The 19,142-nt window shown below is 46.1% G+C and overlaps 2 protein-coding genes across 4 annotated transcripts in view; both read left to right on the top strand.

The window, feature by feature from the left end:
- Positions 1–13,477, top strand: part of LOC117444282 (hepatitis A virus cellular receptor 1 homolog) — a 21,537-nt gene extending 8,060 nt beyond the window's left edge. For all 3 annotated transcript variants that reach the window (XM_071202721.1, XM_034079948.2, XM_034079947.2), the window contains exons 2-7: positions 1,816–2,163; positions 2,707–2,769; positions 3,894–3,964; positions 6,666–6,747; positions 6,860–6,887; positions 12,343–13,477. In XM_071202721.1, the coding sequence (XP_071058822.1) occupies positions 1,816–2,163; positions 2,707–2,769; positions 3,894–3,964; positions 6,666–6,747; positions 6,860–6,887; positions 12,343–12,487 (737 nt within the window). In that variant the 3' untranslated portion in view covers positions 12,488–13,477. The remainder of the gene's footprint in view (positions 1–1,815; positions 2,164–2,706; positions 2,770–3,893; positions 3,965–6,665; positions 6,748–6,859; positions 6,888–12,342) is intronic.
- A 3,601-nt stretch (positions 13,478–17,078) lies between these two features.
- LOC117444281 (cornifelin homolog B-like) lies at positions 17,079–19,142 on the top strand. The gene is made up of 2 exons (XM_034079946.2): positions 17,079–17,462; positions 18,682–19,142. Exons 1-2 carry the CDS (start codon positions 17,163–17,165, stop codon positions 18,802–18,804), a joined length of 423 nt encoding a protein of 140 aa, XP_033935837.1. The 5' UTR covers positions 17,079–17,162; the 3' UTR covers positions 18,805–19,142.

Genomic DNA, 19,142 nt, shown 5'->3' on the forward strand with positions numbered 1-19,142 from the left:
GACAGGTGGAGGGTGGGACAGACAGGTGGCGTGTGGGACAGACAGGTGGAGGGTGGGACAGACAGGTGGCGGGTGGGACAGACAGGTGGAGGGTGGGACAGACAGGTGGCGTGTGGGACAGACAGGTGGAGGGTGGGACAGACAGGTGGCGTGTGGGACAGACAGGTGGAGGGTGGGACAGACAGGTGGCGTGTGGGACAGACAGGTGGAGGGTGGGACAGACAGGTGGAGGGTGGGACAGACAGGTGGCGTGTGGGACAGACAGGTGGAGGGTGGGACAGACAGGTGGCGTGTGGGACAGACAGGTGGAGGGTGGGACAGACAGGTGGAGGGTGGGACAGACAGGTGGAGGGTGGGACAGACAGGTGGCGTGTGGGACAGACAGGTGGAGGGTGGGACAGACAGGTGGCGTGTGGGACAGACAGGTGGAGGGTGGGACAGACAGGTGGCGTGTGGGACAGACAGGTGGAGGGTGGGACAGACAGGTGGCGTGTGGGACAGACAGGTGGAGGGTGGGACAGACAGGTGGCGTGTGGGACAGACAGGTGGAGGGTGGGACAGACAGGTGGCGGGTGGGACAGACAGGTGGAGGGTGGGACAGACAGGTGGCGTGTGGGACAGACAGGTGGAGGGTGGGACAGACAGGTGGAGGGTGGGACAGACAGGTGGCGTGTGGGACAGACAGGTGGAGGGTGGGACAGACAGGTGGAGGGTGGGACAGACAGGTGGCGTGTGGGACAGACAGGTGGAGGGGGGGACAGACAGGTGGAGGGTGGGACAGACAGGTGGAGGGTGGGACAGACAGGTGGCGTGTGGGACAGACAGGTGGAGGGTGGGACAGACAGGTGGCGTGTGGGACAGACAGGTGGAGGGTGGGACAGACAGGTGGCGTGTGGGACAGACAGGTGGAGGGTGGGACAGACAGGTGGCGTGTGGGACAGACAGGTGGAGGGTGGGACAGACAGGTGGCGTGTGGGACAGACAGGTGGAGGGTGGGACAGACAGGTGGCGTGTGGGACAGACAGGTGGAGGGTGGGACAGACAGGTGGCGTGTGGGACAGACAGGTGGAGGGTGGGACAGACAGGTGGCGTGTGGGACAGACAGGTGGAGGGTGGGACAGACAGGTGGCGTGTGGGACAGACAGGTGGAGGGTGGGACAGACAGGTGGCGTGTGGGACAGACAGGTGGAGGGTGGGACAGACAGGTGGCGTGTGGGACAGACAGGTGGAGGGTGGGACAGACAGGTGGAGGGTGGGACAGACAGGTGGCGTGTGGGACAGACAGGTGGCGTGTGGGACAGACAGGTGGCGTGTGGGACAGACAGGTGGAGGGTGGGACAGACAGGTGGCGTGTGGGACAGACAGGTGGCGTGTGGGACAGACAGGTGGAGGGTGGGACAGACAGGTGGCGTGTGGGACAGACAGGTGGAGGGTGGGACAGACAGGTGGCGTGTGGGACAGACAGGTGGCGTGTGGGACAGACAGGTGGAGGGTGGGACAGACAGGTGGCGTGTGGGACAGACAGGTGGAGGGTGGGACAGACAGGTGGAGGGTGGGACAGACAGGTGGAGGGTGGGACAGACAGGTGGCGTGTGGGACAGACAGGTGGCGTGTGGGACAGACAGGTGGCGTGTGGGACAGACAGGTGGAGGGTGGGACAGACAGGTGGAGGGTGGGACAGTGATGGATATAAACAGGTATCAGATTTCCCAGCGAGAAGTCTTCAGACAGCGATCACAGTTTACGTTTGTTGATTTGATGTTTGTTGATTTGATGTTTGTTGATTTGATGTTTGTTGATTTGTCGTCTCCTCAGTCTCTGGAGGATCCGCCCTCAACGTGACGAGCGTCTCAGGTCAGGACGTGAATCTGACCTGTAAATACGACATCAGATACCACGGAGCCCTGTCCGTGTGCTGGGGTCGCGGAGACATCCCAAACTCCGGCTGCAACAACCAGCTCATCGCTTCAGACGGACGTCAGGTGACGTTTGGGGGCGGGGCTTCCAGCAGGTACCGGTTTCTGGGTCGCCTGCAGGACGGAGACGTTTCCCTGACCGTCCTCAACGTCTTAGAGACGGACGCGGGACGATACGGCTGCAGGGTGGAAATCAAGGGGTGGTTCAATGACGAAGCACATCACATCGATCTGAGTGTGCAGAGAGGTGAGGGTTGTTACTTTGAATGAGAACAACAGTAGGTGAGGTGCATCATGGGAGTTGTGGTCTTCAGCTTCTTCCCTTTAGGATTCCTTCACTGCCATAAGTTCAAGAACATCTCAGATCAAGTTTCAGTGAAATCTCAAACAGTTTGAAGTTTGAGTTTTTTTATTTTAGTTGGGAAAGAGAAGTTTTACAACAAATCTAAAACAACAACAACAAAGTTAAAATTCCGACAATGAAACGACATCTTTACGATATCGTGAAAGAGGTTACAGTGGAAACCCCAACGAATGAAATAACAAGAACATATAGGAGTGGAAACACAGAAAGATCACAAGTTAAATATCTCTAAAAAGTGGAAGCTGAAGAAATCCCAACATTTTGAAATAATGAAAATTATATTTTTTTGAAACTTTTTAAAATGTAAAAAAAAGTGTAATTACACAAAATGTGGGTTCTTAATAAATCTGAAGAAAACACAAAAAAAGTTTCACAGAAAATAAATGTTTATTGCAGACGTTAAAAATAACAATGTTTCTGTTTCAGCTCCAAAGACGACCACATCGACACCTTTAACCACGACTACAGAGCTGACACACACAGCAGAAGGTAACACACACACACACACACACACACACACACACACACACACACACACACACACACACACACACACACACACACACACACAGCAGCAGAGGTCTGCACTACGAAGCCGGATGTTCGCTTAGCGGCTAACTTCAGGTTAACTCTGGATTTCCGGTTCTCTTTTTAGCGGCTAGATCTCTTATTCTGAACGGCTTCCAAGAGATCGACTGTGCGGAGTTCTTCTTCTTCTTTGCTTTAATGGCGAATCGCTTCCGCTTGGAGCACATCGCCACCTACTGTTGATTTATTGAATGTATAAACTGCCCATACTGTTCATGCAGAACAGCGTTCACGTAGGCCTGCACATTGATTTGATTTGTCATGAATGTAACCGTTTCAATAAGGATACATCGATTCCAGGTCGAGGCAGCAACCTGGTGGAACAGCTGATAGCAACAGTGCAGAGTTTAAAGAGCCCGTGAGACGAGGTTCCCGTCACCCAACCCATCACTTTGGGTACATATCGTCCCCTTGGGTTAGGGTTAGGTTAGGTAAGCTTTCTTAACGCTGATGTTCTAGCAGTCAGACTGCTCTGGAGATGGAGGTGATGTTCTGTTCACGTTCACACAGTCGCTGATTTTTGCCGGCCGTCTTTCCTGCAGCGGCAGCTTTTCTGTATTTCCTCCGCACGCTGAGCTCTGATTGGTCAGCAGGCGGTGCTTTCGCTGAGTTGATCTCTTATCTTGGAACCTATCCTGATCCTGCATCGGAGCACAGACTAGGTTCCAGCATCAGTTACCATGGAGATCTAGCCCGCTAAAAAGAGAACCAGCTTCGTAGGACCGGAAACCCCGAGTTTTCCCTGAAGTTAGCGCTAAGAGAACATCCTGCTTCGTAGTATACCCCCCAGCAGGTAACACACACACACACCACACACACACACACACACACACACACACACACACACACACACACACACACACACACACACACACACACACACACAGCAGCAGGTAACACACACACATACACACACACACACACACACACACATACAGAGAACCAGGTAACACACACACACACACACACACACACACACACAAACTACATTATATGTATACAGTTTATCATGCTCTCTTGTTCAGATCGGATGAACTCCACTCAGACCCTCCAGACCAACAGCAGCCTCTCCCCCGAGGTGAGGGACATCCCGGAGGTGAGGATTAACGTCTGATTATTTTATTAAATAAAGTTTAATTGATGATACATTTCAGATTACCTTCAGATTACCTTCTGCATGTAAAACGGACACCTGTTCCGTTGTTTAATAGCTAACGTTAGCAAAAAAGGTCAGTTAGTTAGAATATTAGTTATCCTTATAGTTATCCTTTTAGTTAGGGTTAGGGTTTAGAGTTAGTTAGTTAGTTAGTTAGTTAGTTAATTAGTTAGTTAATTAGTTAGTTAGTTAGTTAATTAGTTAGTTAGTTAGTTAGTTAGTTAGTTAATTAGTTAGTTAGTTAGTTAGTTAGTTAGTTAGCCTGTTAGTTCGTTAGCCTGTAAGCTAGGGTGACCAGAAGTCTCAGATTTCCGGGGACAGTCCCCGTTTGTATCGGCCTGTCCCCGGTTGAAACTGTCCCCGGAAATGTCCCCGTTTTTTAATATACGTTAAAAACACATAGCAAGGTGAAATAAAGCGTTTCATGTCAGGAAACACTGGGTAACAGACTGCGGTCGAGCCAGCCCGCACGTTGTGTTGCGGTGCGCGAGTATCCTCTGCATTACGGAAGAGGCCTGTGAAAACCGCCTTCAAAATAAAAGCGTTTACTCGGTCAATAACAAATATACCTAAAAACACCAAACATATTCATATATGCTGGAGCTTAAATTAAGAAATGTGTACTATATAATGTGATCAATAATACTTTAAAACAGACTACGTATAACTCCCACATCCTAACTGAGTGAATGTAAGGATACAGTTACGAAGACACATCGGACATTTCCACTGGGTGACTAATTCAATTGATGCTGACACCATCTCACAACACTCCTAAAGTAACATTACTTTCTGAAGCACAATTTAAAATGAATGCGGTTTAAAATCTCAGATTAGATCTACTGTCCGTCTATATTTAGATTATTATTGAATGGAAAGCGTCCATAATCAAAGAGTCACTCGAAGTCAATAAAAGCCTTATTTCACTTCAGGGTGAGAGCAGGAGACCCCATCTCGTCACTCAGAGAGAATCTGGACAATCTGATGCAGAGTTTCAAAATAAAAGACCTGAAGTCTCATATGAGCTATCGTCCCTCTGTTTGGATCCAACAGTTCAAATGTTCGAGTTACATTGAAGCAGAATTGTCCCCCTTGTTTCTTTAACAGTGAAGACAATTGGATATGTTGATGATATATTGACCGCAAAACTCAAAATGTCCCTGGTTTTAATTTTGAAAACCTGGTCACCTTCCTGTAAGCCTGTTGGTTAGTCTGTTAGTTAGCCTGTATGTTAGCCTGTTAGTTAGTTAGCCTGTTGGTTAGTCTGTTAGTTAGCCCGTATGTTAGCCTGTTAGTTAGTTAGCCTGTTGGTTAGTCTGTTAGTTAGCCCGTATGTTAGCCTGTTAGTTAGTTAGCCCGTATGTTAGCCTGTTAGTTAGTTAGCCTGTTGGTTAGTCTGTTAGTTAGCCCGTATGTTAGCCTGTTAGTTAGTTAGCCTGTTGGTTAGTCTGTTAGTTAGTTAGCCTGTTGGTTAGTCTGTTAGTTAGTTAGCCTGTTGGTTAGTCTGTTAGTTAGCCTGTATGTTAGCCTGTTAGTTAGTTAGCCTGTTGGTTAGTCTGTTAGTTAGCCCGTATGTTAGCCTGTTAGTTAGTTAGCCTGTTGGTTAGTCTGTTAGTTAGTTAGCCTGTTGGTTAGTCTGTTAGTTAGTTAGCCTGTTGGTTAGTCTGTTAGTTAGCCTGTATGTTAGCCTGTTAGTTAGTTAGCCTGTTGGTTAGTCTGTTAGTTAGCCTGTATGTTAGCCTGTTAGCCTGTTGGTTAGTCTGTTAGTTAGCCTGTATGTTAGCCTGTTAGTTAGCCTGTATGTTAGCCTGTTAGTTAGTTAGCCTGTTGATTAGTCTGTTAGTTAGCCTGTATGTTAGCCTGTTAGCCTGTTGGTTAGTCTGTTAGTTAGTTAGCCTGTATGTTAGCCTGTTAGTTAGCCTGTATGTTAGCCTGTTAGTTAGTTAGCCTGTTGATTAGTCTGTTAGTTAGTTAGCCTGTTGATTAGTCTGTTAGTTAGTTAGTTAGCCTGTATGTTAGCCTGTTAGTTAGCCTGTATGTTAGCCTGTTAGTTAGTTAGCCTGTTGGTTAGTCTGTTAGTTAGTTAGCCTGTTGATTAGTCTGTTAGTTAGTTAGCCTGTTGATTAGTCTGTTAGTTAGCCTGTATGTTAGCCTGTTAGTTAGCCTGTTGGTTAGTCTGTTAGTTAGTTAGTTAGCCTGTATGTTAGCCTGTTAGTTAGCCTGTATGTTAGCCTGTTAGTTAGTTAGCCTGTTGGTTAGTCTGTTAGTTAGTTAGCCTGTTGGTTAGTCTGTTAGTTAGTCTGTATGATAGCCTGTTAATTAGCCTGTTAGGTAGCCTGGTAGTTAGCCTGTTAGTTAGCCTTAAACGTTTAAATGATATCTGACAACAAAGAACTTTAATGAAATGTAAATGTAGCGTTAGCCAATGCTAACCATGTGTGTTAGCTGTGTAAATAGCTGATGTTAGCTTAATTAAACATACAATGCTTGTAACGTATTACCTTTAATACTAAAGACCAATACTTGACCAATGGCCCCTTGTGGGATTAATAAAGTTGTTGATTGATTGATTGACTATATTTGTGTGTGTGTGTGTGTGTGTGTGTGTGTGTGTGTGTGTGTGTGTGTGTGTGTGTGTCAGGATGGTAGCAGTGTGTTTCTGCTGAGTGTTGTGTTCGGGGTGCTAGCTCCGCTAACGCTGGTCGCTGCAGTCGTTGTTCTCGGTGAGTTTTATTCGTTTATTTTTTTGCAGATCAACATTTCCTCTGATGGTGTTTGTTTATCACACCATCAGATCCTCAGTAACTGTGTTTTCCTCTTCTCTTATTTCTGCAGCCAGCAGACGGAGGCGCCTCAGCAAAAAGTGAGTTTCACAGCGGATGCCTTCAGAGGAAAAATCTTCTTCACACTTTAGTTTCTCTTATAGAGTCAGTGGTTAGTGACTCAGCAGAGACGTCACGAGTCAGCAGTTTCCCAGCGTCTCGGGGACCTCGGGGTCGCACCGTTCCCCCCCACCGTTCCCCCGACACAGTTCCCCCCCGACACACCGTTACCAGCTCAGAGTGAAACTCAGAGACCTCGATCTGTCAGAACAGAAACCCACCGTCAGCAGGAAGTCACTACTAATCATATTTAGGACTCAGAACTCTGATGAGTGGAATAAAAACCTCAATAAGAGCTGATTTCAGATCAACAGAAATCCTGTTATACCCTGATGCTAAATAAATAGCATAAAGCCTAAATATGCTCCAGGAAATATCAATCAATCAATCAATGTTTATTTATAGCCAATATCACAAATGTTACATTTGTCTCAGTGGACTTCACAGTTTGTACAGAATATCAGTATGACAATACGACACCCTCTGTCCTCAGACCCTCTGTCCTCAGACCCTCTGTCCTCAGACCCTCTGTCCTCAGACCCTCTGTCCTTAGACCCTCTGTCCTCAGACGCTCTATCCTTAGACCCTCTGTCCTCAGACCCTCTGTCCTCAGACCCTCTGTCCTTAGACCCTCTGTCCTCAGACCCTCTGTCCTTAGACCCTCTGTCCTCAGACCCTCTGTCCTCAGACGCTCTATCCTTAGACCCTCTGTCCTCAGACCCTCTGTCCTCAGACCCTCTGTCCTCAGACCCTCTGTCCTCAGACGCTCTATCCTTAGACCCTCTGTCCTCAGACCCTCTGTCCTCAGACCCTCTGTCCTCAGACGCTCTATCCTTAGACCCTCTGTCCTCAGACCCTCTGTCCTCAGACCCTCTGTCCTCAGACCCTCTGTCCTCAGACCCTCTGTCCTCAGACCCTCTGTCCTTAGACCCTCACATCGTACAAGGAAACACTTCCAGAAGAAAACCACAGTTTAAGGGAACATGGAGAAACCTCAGGGAGAGCAGCAGAGGAGGATCCTCTCCAGGACGGACAGACTGCAATAGATGCCGTGTGTAAATTGAAAAGATAATACATTTGCAACATAGGTAGTCCAGATGTTTGGAAATGCATGTGTGTATAATAGGAAGATGAATCCACGAGGATATCCATCAGGACCGATGATCCAGGACCACAGCCACGACTCAAGATCCAGCGCTCGCGATCCAGGACACAGGACCGCAGGATCATCCATGACTCCGGATCCCGGCGTATATAGACACCAGAAAGAGAGACATGTGGGGAAGCTGGGTTAATGGAACATGAGAGGACACAGGTACAGACAGAGAGAAGGAAGAAGGAAGATGTCCCCATGAGAGGACACGGGTACAGACAGAGAGAAGGAAGAAGGAAGATGTCCCCATGAGAGGACACGGGTACAGACAGAGAGAAGGAAGAAGGAAGATGTCCCCATGAGAGGACACGGGTACAGACAGAGAGAAGGAAGAAGTAAGATGTCCCCATGAGAGGACACGGGTACAGACAGAGAGAAGGAAGAAGGAAGATGTCCCCATGAGAGGACTCAGGTACAGACAGAGAGAAGGAAGAAGCAAGATGTCCCCATGAGAGGACACAGGTACAGACAGAGAGAAGGAAGAAGGAAGATGTCCCCATGAGAGGACACGGGTACAGACAGAGAGAAGGAAGAAGTAAGATGTCCCCATGAGAGGACACAGGTACAGACAGAGAGAAGGAAGAAGTAAGATGTCCCCATGAGAGGACACGGGTACAGACAGAGAGAAGGAAGAAGTAAGATGTCCCCGACAGACTGAGCCTATATCAGCAAAACTAGGGGCTGAATCTAATCAGCCCTAACTATAAGCTTTATCAAAAAGGAAGGTCTTCAGCGCACTCTTAGAAACGGATAGGGTGTCTGCCGCCCGAACACAAACTGGAAGCTGATTCCACAAATGTGGAGCTTGATAAGAAAAGGCTCTGGCTCCCATTGTACTTTTAGAGACTCTAGGAACAACCAACAACCTGCATTCTTGGAACGCAATGCCCTAGTAGGCCAGCAGGGTATCATGAGTTCTTTAAGGTAAGATGGCGCCTGCCCATTAAGGGCTTTGTAGGCGAGAAGAAGAACTTTAAATTCTATCCTGTGTTCTATAGGGAGCCAGTGTAAGGCAGCCAGAACAGGAGTCATGTGGTCCCTTCTCCTAACTCTGGTTAGTACACGAGCCGCAGCATTTTGAATCAGCTGAAGCCACTTGACTGACTTCTTGGTACTCCCTGATAATAAGGAGTTACAATAATCCAGCCTAGAAGTAACAAATGCATGGACTAGTTTCTCTGCATCGTTTTGAGGCAAGATATGCCTGATCTCTGCAATGTTACGTAGATGGAAGTAGGCGGTCCTTGAAATTGATTTTATGTGGGCGTTAAAGGATAAATCCTGATCAAATATAACACCAAGATTCCTTACAGTCTCACTGGAGGCCAAATTAATGCCATCCATAGTTAGTATGTCTTTAGATAGTTCGTTTCGTAGATTCTTCGGGCCAAGTACAATAACTTCAGTTTTGGTCTTTAGGGCTCTGTTCTTGGTCCCCTCCTCTTCTCCCTGTACACAAACTCGCTCGGATCTGTCATTAGCCCGCATGGTTTTTCATCCCACTGCTACGCTGACGACCCAATGAGTCCTGCCCTTCCCCCGCTCAGAGACCCAGGTCGTCGCTCGCATCTCTGCTCGTCCAGCTGACATCTCTCAGTGGATGTCCGCTCATCACCTCAAGCTCAACCTCGACAAAACTGAAGTGCTTTTCCTTCCGGGAAAAGATTGTCCCTCTCTTGACCTGACGATCAGCATCGGCCCCTCTGTTGTTTCCCCGACTCAGACTGCAAGGACTCTGGGTGGGACCCTAGATAACAACCTGTCCTTCACTGCAAACATCGCTGCTGCAACCCGCTGCTGCAGATACACGCTCTCCAGCATCAGGAGGACGCGTCCCCAGCTGACCCAGAGAGCCAGCAGGTTCTGGTCCAGGCTCTCGTCACCTCACTAGACTACTGCAGCTCCCTCCTGCTGGTCTGCCTGCATGTGCCATCCGACCTCTGCAGCTCACCCAGAATGCAGCGGCTCGTCTGGTCTTCAACCTTCCTGAATGTTCCACGCCGCTCCTCCGCTCCCTCCACTGGCTTCCGGTAACTGCTAGAATCCACTTCCAGACCCTGGTGCTTGCGTACCATGCTGCGAATGGATCTGGCCCTTCCTCCATCCAGGACATGGTTAAACCGTGCACCCCAGCACGTGCACTCCGCTCTGCATCAGCCAGACGACTCGCTGCACCCTCGCTGCGAGGGGGACCCAAGTTCCCATCAGCAGGAACACGTGGGTTTGCTGTCCTGGCTCCAAGATGGTGGAACGAGCTCCCATTGACATCAGGACAGCAGAAAGCTCACACACCTTCCAGACTGAGACTCATCTCCTTCGACTCCACCTCGAGGATAGAACTGCTAACAAAGCACTTATATACTAACAAAGGACTGGCTCCTCTAAAGCCAGCTGAGTAGCACTTGAAACGATTGGCTCTTTGAAACCTGATGTTCTTATATGATTCTGTTTTCTTCAAGGTTGTGTCTTCCTGGTCGAATGTACTTATTGTGAGTCGCTTTGGATAAAAGCGTCAGCTAAATGCAATGTAATGTAATGGTCGTGTTTAACATCAAAAAGTTTAATCCACGAGGCTTGAATTTTATTTAGATGATTAATTTCATCAGGCTTGATTGATAAATATAGTTGAGTATCATCTGCATAGCAATGAAAGCTTACAGAATGATTCCTTATAATATTGCCTAACGGAAGCATATATAATGTGAACAAAATAGGTCCGAGCACTGAGCCCTGTGGCACTCCATGGCTAACTTTGGTTTGCGTGGAAGATTAATCATTAACACGTACAAACTGAGAGCGTTCAGATAGAGAGGACCTAAACCAGCCTAAAGCAGTTCCCTGTATGCCAACTAAGTGCTCTAGTCTTTGCAACAGGATATCATGGTCGATAGCATCAAATGCAGCACTGAGATCGAGCAAGACAAGAATAGAGACAATCCCATGTCTGAGGCTAACAAATACTGTTTCATTCAAAGCTAACTGAAGATTTCCAACAATAAACAGAGTTTCATCGTTGATAACTTTATTAATACTATACCATTATCATATGGTCATTTTATCATTTTTACGGCCCATCAGAAAGCTGCTATCAGAAACAATGCCCGACTGTTTTGGACGTAATATGGTCGGTGTTTACATTAGCATCACTAACACTCAGAGCTAACCTGTGCTGGAGAGCATGTGGTGAAGATGCAGGAAGTAAAAAGGAACTCACCTTGTGGTATAACCGGAAAGAGAGAAAGCCGTTGAGCTCCAGACTGTTTCAGAGAGAATCCTTGATCTGATAATTCTTGCGTTTCATCACCGCAGCATTTTAGACAGTATCTGCCAGGTCCCGCATGAGTCGGCATAAGCTCCGCCCCCTCTTATTTTGATTTATTTCAGTTGAAAGCCTTTATTTATACAGGTGAACATCTCATTGAGACACAGGGGCGTTTCTCAATCTCGAGGATTCTGGCTTCCAAGCCAATATTTCAAGGATGCTACGTCGTCGAGTGCCGCCGAAGGACTGTTCCAATCTCTAGCATACTTGGAATTCCACCGAGGCCGCGTCCTTGGTTTGGGGGAAATTTCGAAGCTGCACATGGGTAGACTTCGCGTCCTTAAAATCCCCACGATGCTTTGCGCACTGATCCATTTCAAAAACCCTTGTGGAGAATGGCTGAACCGATGCAGCACACTTTGAAATGTTAGTATGTAGTGGGGAGAACATGTGTTGTTAAATGTGTGACTTTGTTACATTTGCGTTCCGTGAAAGTAAAGCAAGTTCATAATTAGATGGACATCGTGAGGTATTTATTTTCGGTTCAGTTTATGTTGAAACCGTTAGAGAGAGTGGCACACTTGTTAGCCTGTTCCATTCTTCTTCGTTTTCCGAAGCCGTGGCTTGGAAGTATACTTGCTTTGTTTCTGAAGGAAGTGACTTGGAAGTACGCGACTACCAAGCCAGCATCCTCGCGATTGAGAAACATCTCAATCTCATTCTCAAGAGAGACCTGTTTTTACCCAGAATCAGCACTTTGGAAACAGGAAGTGAAATAGAGGGATATGAGGCTAGAATGCGTCATCTGTTCGGTATTTTGAGCAAAACACTTCATAGACATGTTTTATATATTTTTGTATATCGACCTTTGCTATTGCCTAGAGATAGCATGATAGGTGACCTTTTAAAATGTATTCTTTGTATTCATTTTTAAACTGAAGTGGAGGAACTGTGATGAAACCCAATTTCCTCCCGGGATAAATAAACCCTGATTCTTAATATATATATTTTTCTCTCGCAGCTCGGAGCTTCAGTTCCTCGGCTCGGCGGCGTCAGAGATGCAGAGTCGAGGCTCGGTCGTGGAAAACGTTTACCAGCTGGAAGACAGCGGTGAGGGCGTTGATGGCAGCGAGTACGAGATTCTCCCCGGAAGCTCCGCCCACTAACAGAAACTTCGCCCACTAGCAGTGGTGAGAGGCAGGGCTTAGTGGTGAGAGGCGGGGCTTAGTGGTGAGAGGCGGGGCTTAGTGGTGAGAGGTGGAGCTTAGTGGTGAGAGGCGGGGCTTAGCGATGAGAGGTGGGGCTTAGTGGTGAGAGGCGGGGCTTAGTGGTGAGAGGCGGGGCTTAGTGGTGAGAGGCGGGGCTTAGCGATGAGAGGTGGGGCTTAGCGATGAGAGGCGGGGCTTAGTGGTGAGAGGTGCTTAGTTGTGAAAGGTGGGGCTTAGTGGTGAGAGACGGGGCTTAGTGGTGAGAGGCGGCGCTTAGTGGTGAGAGGCGGGGCTTAGTGGTGAGAGGCGGGGCTTAGTGGTGAGAGGCAGGGCTTAGTGGTGAGAGGCGGCGCTTAGTGGTGAGAGGCGGGGCTTAGTGGTGAGAGGCGGGGCTTAGTGGTGAGAGGCAGGGCTTAGTGGTGAGAGGCGGCGCTTAGTGGTGAAAGGCGGGCTTAGTGGTGAGAGGCGGGGCTTAGTGGTGAGAGGCGGGGCTTAGCGATGAGAGGTGGGGTTTAGCGGTGAGAGGCGGGGCTTAGTGGTGAGAGGCGGGGCTTAGTGGTGAGAGGCGGGGCTTAGTGGTGAGAGGCAGGGCTTAGTGGTGAGAGGCGGGGCTTAGTGGTGAGAGGCGCCTAGTTGTGAGAGATGGGGCTTAGTGGTGAGAGGCGGGGCTTAGTGGTGAGAGGTGGGGCTTAGTGGTGAAAGGCGGGGCTTAGCGATGAGAGGTGGGGCTTAGTGATGAGAGGCGGGGCTTAGCGGGGAGAGGCGCTTAGTGGTGAGAGGCTTAGTGGCGAGAGGCGGAGCTTAGGGCAAACAGGTGCACCTGCTCTTTGGGACCAATGAAAGTAGACTCTTTATATTCCTGGAGTAAACAACAGGAACCAATCACTGCCATGTTTGTGTTTACCTGCTTTGTGTATTTTATTTAATAAACCTGATATTTGTACATGTCTCTGTGTGAAGGACACCGTTCTTCTTCTGTGGTGCCTCCACCCCCCATGTGTTTTAATACTAGTTGAACATGACATTTTTACATTTCTATATGTTTTTATATGTTTCTAGTTATTGTGCTTTTTATCTTGTATTTAATTATGTTTTATTATTGTACTCCCTTTGTGTGATTGTATATTCCCTGTTCAGCACTGGTCACTGAGCAGGTTTTATGTGCGATGAATGGATAAAGGTTGATATTGAGATGTCAGGGTCTGCAGAGGCTGAAATGCTCCTCTTCGTGGCGCTGACTGATTCTGGATCAGAGATCATATTAACGATATAATACCTCGTCTCTGCTGATGAGCTCGTTAGAGAGGGCGAGTCCTGCATTAATGATGTTTATTTCGTAGAGCACCTTTCACAGAAATATAATTCACAAAGTGCTTCACAAGAACAAGGAGGCAGAGAAGTAAGGTCATAAATCAAAGCACAGAGTCTGAAGGAACACACACGAGAACACCTCACACACATCTGCAGTGGAAACAGAAGCAATGTGGAAAGGTAGGTTACCTCAGAGAGAAAGCATTCCCTGGAGGAGTCAACAGGAAGTGGCTCTGCAGGAAGCGGCTCTGCAGGAAGCGGCTCTGCAGGAAGCGGCTCTGCAGGTGGGACAGGTTCCTCAGAACCCGGCGTCTCTCAGGTGAGCTGCTCCTCTTCCTCTAAGCTTTCAATAACATGTGCATTAACCCGTCACGATGCTTCCTGTGGGCCTCGGGCCGGATGTGACCCGTTTCCCAATTCCTCGATGTCGAGATAAAGACTTGTTTTATTCAGAGTAGTAGTATTATAGTATTGTAGTATCAGAGTATTGATGTATTGTAGTATCAGAGTATTAGAGTATTGTAGTATTGATGTATTGTAGTATCAGAGTATTGTAGTATTGATGTATGGTAGTATCAGAGTATTGTAGTATCAGAGTATTGTAGTATTGATGTATTGTAGTATTGATGTATTGTAGTATTGTAGTATTGATGTATTATTGTATTAAAGTATCAGAGTATTGATGTATTGTAGTATCAGAGTATTGATGTATTGTAGTATCAGAGTATTGATGTATTGTAGTATCAGAGTATTGATGTATTGTAGTATCAGAGTATTGATGTATCAGAGTATTGATGTATTGTAGTATCAGAGTATTGAGGTATTGGTGTATCAGAGTATTGATGTATTGATGTATCAGAGTATTGATGTATTGTAGTATCAGAGTATTTAGGTATTGGTGTATCAGAGTATTGATGTATTGATGTATTGTAGTATCAGAGTATTGATGTATTGATGTATCAGAGTATTGATGTATTGTAGTATCAGAGTATTGTAGTATCAGAGTATTGAGGTATTGTAGTATCAGAGTATTGATGTATTGTAGTATCAGAGTATTGAGGTATTGTAGTATCAGAGTATTGATGTATTGTAGTATCAGAGTATTGTAGTATCAGAGTATTGATGTATTGTAGTATCAGAGTATTGATGTATTGTAGTATCAGAGTATTGATGTATTGTAGTATCAGAGTATTGTAGTATCAGAGTATTGAGGTATTGTAGTATCAGAGTATTGATGTATTGTAGTATCAGAGTATTGTAGTATCAGAGTATTGATGTATTGTAGTATCAGAGTATTGATGTATTGTAGTATCAGAGTATTGATGTATTGTAGTATCAGAGTATTGATGTATTGTAGTATCAGAGTATTGAGGTATTGTAGTATCAGAGTATTGATGTATTGTATTGTAGTATCAGAGTATTGATGTATTGTAGTAATCAGAGTATTGATGTATTGTGTATCAGAGTATTGTAGTATCAGAGTATTGATGTATTGTAGTATCGAGTATTGATGTATTGTAGTATCAGAGTATTGATTTATTGTTGTATGGTGATTGTATGTAGTTCAGAGTATTGATGTATTGTAGTATCAGAGTATTGAATTGTATTTTATCAGTAGTATTGATGTATTTTATTGTAGTATCAGAGTATTGATTATTGTAGTATCAGTTATTGATGTATTGATGTATTGTAGTATCAGAGAATTGATGTATTGTAGATAAGCGATTGATGTTTGTAGATCAGAGTATTTGTAGTACAGAGTATGATGTATTGTAGTATCAGAGTATTGATGTATTGTAGTATCAGAGTTATTGATGTATTGTAGTATCAGAGTATTGAGGATGTTAGTAATCAGAGTATTGATGTATTGTAGTATCGAGTATTGTAGTATCGAGTATTGAGTATTGTAGTATCAGAGTATTGATGTATTGTAGTATCAGAGTATTGATGTATTGTAGTATCAGAGTATTGTAGTATCAGAGTATTGAGGTATTGTAGTATCAGAGTATTGATGTATTGTAGTATCAGAGTATTGTAGTATCAGAGTATTGAGGTATTGTAGTATCAGAGTATTGATGTATTGTAGTATCAGAGTATTGATGTATTGTAGTATCAGAGTATTGTAGTATCAGAGTATTGATGTATTGTAGTATCAGAGTATTGATGTATTGTAGTATCAGAGTATTGATGTATTGTAGTATCAGAGTATTGTAGTATCAGAGTATTGAGGTATTGTAGTATCAGAGTATTGATGTATTGTAGTATCAGAGTATTGATGTATTGATGTATTGTAGTATCAGAGTATTGATGTATTGTAGTATCAGAGTATTGATGTATTGTAGTATCAGAGTATTGTAGTATCAGAGTATTGAGGTATTGTAGTATCAGAGTATTGATGTATTGTAGTATCAGAGTATTGATGTATTGTAGTATCAGAGTATTGAGGTATTGTAGTATCAGAGTATTGATGTATTGTAGTATCAGAGTATTGATGTATTGATGTATTGTAGTATCAGAGTATTGATGTATTGTAGTATCAGAGTATTGATGTATTGTAGTATCAGAGTATTGATGTATTGTAGTATCAGAGTATTGAGCTATTGTAGTATCAGAGTATTGTAGTATCAGAGTATTGATGTATTGTAGTATCAGAGTATTGATGTATTGTAGTATCAGAGTATTGAGCTATTGTAGTATCAGAGTATTGTAGTATCAGAGTATTGAGGTATTGTAGTATCAGAGTATTGAGGTATTGTAGTATCAGAGTATTGATGTATTGATGTATTGTAGTATCAGAGTATTGATGTATTGTAGTATCAGAGTATTGATGTATTGTAGTATCAGAGTATTGATGTATTGTAGTATCAGAGTATTGATGTATTGTAGTATCAGAGTATTGAGGTATTGTAGTATCAGAGTATTGAGGTATTGTAGTATCAGAGTATTGAGGTATTGTAGTATCAGAGTATTGATGTATTGTAGTATCAGAGTATTGATGTATTGTAGTATCAGAGTATTGATGTATTGTAGTATCAGAGTATTGAGGTATTGTAGTATCAGAGTATTGAGGTATTGTAGTATCAGAGTATTGATGTATTGTAGTATCAGAGTATTGTAGTATCAGAGTATTGATGTATTGTAGTATCAGAGTATTGAGGTATTGTAGTATCAGAGTATTGATGTATTGTAGTATCAGAGTATTGAGGTATTGTAGTATCAGAGTATTGAGGTATTGTAGTATCAGAGTATTGAGGTATTGTAGTATCAGAGTATTGAGGTATTGTAGTATCAGAGTATTGAGGTATTGGTGCGTCTCTGCAGGATGGCGGTGGTCACTCAGCCCGGGTCAGACGCTGAGTGGGCGAGTGGGGGGGGTGACTGCTGCCAGGACAAGACACAGTGTAAAGACTGCTGCTGTTGGTGTTGTTGTTGTTGTTGTTGTTATGTATATGTGTATATTTGTACAGGCTGCCTGTGGTTCTGGTGCTGCCCCTGCTCGGCCTGCAGACTCTCCCGGACCCTCGGTCAGTGTCTCTGTCTCCCCCTATTGGACGTCTGTGGCTGCGTCCGACCAATCAGCTTCTCCATGCGGGTCCTCGTGAGGCAGCGCTACGGCATCAGGGTGAGGACATTCAGAGTCTGATCGTCTGTGTCTGCTGTCTCCATCCTGCAGCTGGAGGACAGAGAGCAGAGGACGGAGAGCAGAGGACAGAAAGCAGAGGACAGAGAGCAGAGGACGGAGAGCAGAGGACAGAAAGCAGAGAGCAGAGGACGGAGAGCGGAGGACGGAGAGCGGAGGACGGAGAGCGGAGGACAGGGAGCGGAGGACAGGGAGCGGAGGACAGGGAGCAGAGGACGGAGAGCAGAGGACAGAAAGCAGAGGACAGAGAGCAGAGGACAGAGAGCGGAGGACGGAGAGCGGAGGACAGAAAGCAGAGAGCGGAGGACGGAGAGCGGAGGACGGAGAGCGGAGGACGGAGAGCGGAGGACGGAGAGCGGAGGACAGGGAGCGGAGGACAGGGAGCAGAGGACGGAGAGCAGAGGACAGAGAGCAGAGGACGGAGAGCAGAGGACAGAGAGCAGAGGACGGAGAGCAGAGGACAGAAAGCAGAGAGCGGAGGACGGAGAGCGGAGGACGGAGAGCGGAGGACGGAGAGCGGAGGACGGAGAGCGGAGGACAGGGAGCGGAGGACAGGGAGCAGAGGACGAGCAGGAGCTTCCTGCTCGTCCTCTGCTCTCTGTGGTGCGTTCAGGGAACCATGTGCGGTGTTATAATGACCGTGTGCTCTGCGGTGCGTTCAGGGAACCATGTGCAGTGTTATGATGACCGTGTGCTCTGCGGTGCGTTCAGGGAACCATGTGCGGTGTTATAATGACCGTGTTCTCTGCGGTGCGTTCAGGGAACCATGTGCAGTGTTATAATGACCGTGTTCTCTGCGGTGCGTTCAGGGAACCATGTGCGGTGTTATAATGACCGTGTTCTCTGCGGTGCGTTCAGGGAACCATGTGCGGTGTTATAATGACCGTGTGCTCTGCGGTGCGTTCAGGGAACCATGTGCAGTGTTATGATGACCGTGTGCTCTGCGGTGCGTTCAGGGAACCATGTGCAGTGTTATGATGACCGTGTTCTCTGCGGTGCGTTCAGGGAACCATGTGCAGTGTTATGATGACCGTGTTCTCTGCGGTGCGTTCAGGGAACCATGTGCGGTGTTATAATGACCGTGTTCTCTGCGGTGCGTTCAGGGAACCATGTGCAGTGTTATGATGACCGTGTTCTCTGCGGTGCGTTCAGGGAACCATGTGCGGTGTTATGATGACCGTGTTCTCTGCGGTGCGTTCAGGGAACCATGTGCAGGGACTGCCTCTGCTCCACCTTCTGTGTCCCGTGTGTTTGGTGCCAGATGTCTCGAGAGGTTTCGGACAGGAAGCTGCCGGCCGGCCTCGGTGACCTCATCAGCCGCTGATGATGTCATCATCCACTGCTGTGACATCACTGTGAGAGCTGCGCTGCCATTGGCTGCTTCACTAATAATCCAGAGTGACTCTTAAATGTTATTTCCTGTATTCATTGTATTTTGCCTCATATCAAACATTGGGTGAGCTCGTCTGCCGCTGATGACATCACCGTGAAGCTGTACAGTGATTGGTTAGTTTATTAATAGCCAATAACTTCCTCATTTATGTTTACTATGTGATTTATATTATTGGATATAGTTTCTCAAATCACTGTATTTTATATTTTGTTCGTTTTGACTAAACTTTGTACTTCTTTTTGTTTTTTATTATATTTGTAAAATAAAAG

This window comes from Pseudochaenichthys georgianus, unplaced genomic scaffold (assembly GCF_902827115.2).
Source record: "Pseudochaenichthys georgianus unplaced genomic scaffold, fPseGeo1.2 scaffold_779_arrow_ctg1, whole genome shotgun sequence".
Classification (NCBI taxonomy): domain Eukaryota; kingdom Metazoa; phylum Chordata; class Actinopteri; order Perciformes; family Channichthyidae; genus Pseudochaenichthys; species Pseudochaenichthys georgianus.

Bases quoted from the DNA above. Each gene is read 5' to 3' on its own strand.
- LOC117444281 (XM_034079946.2), top strand. From the start codon at position 17,163: ATGGCGGTGGTCACTCAGCCCGGGTCAGACGCTGAGTGGGCGAGTGGG. The intron at 17,463-18,681 runs GTGAGGACATTC...CGGTGCGTTCAG, and splicing joins GGCAGCGCTACGGCATCAGG to GGAACCATGTGCAGGGACTG.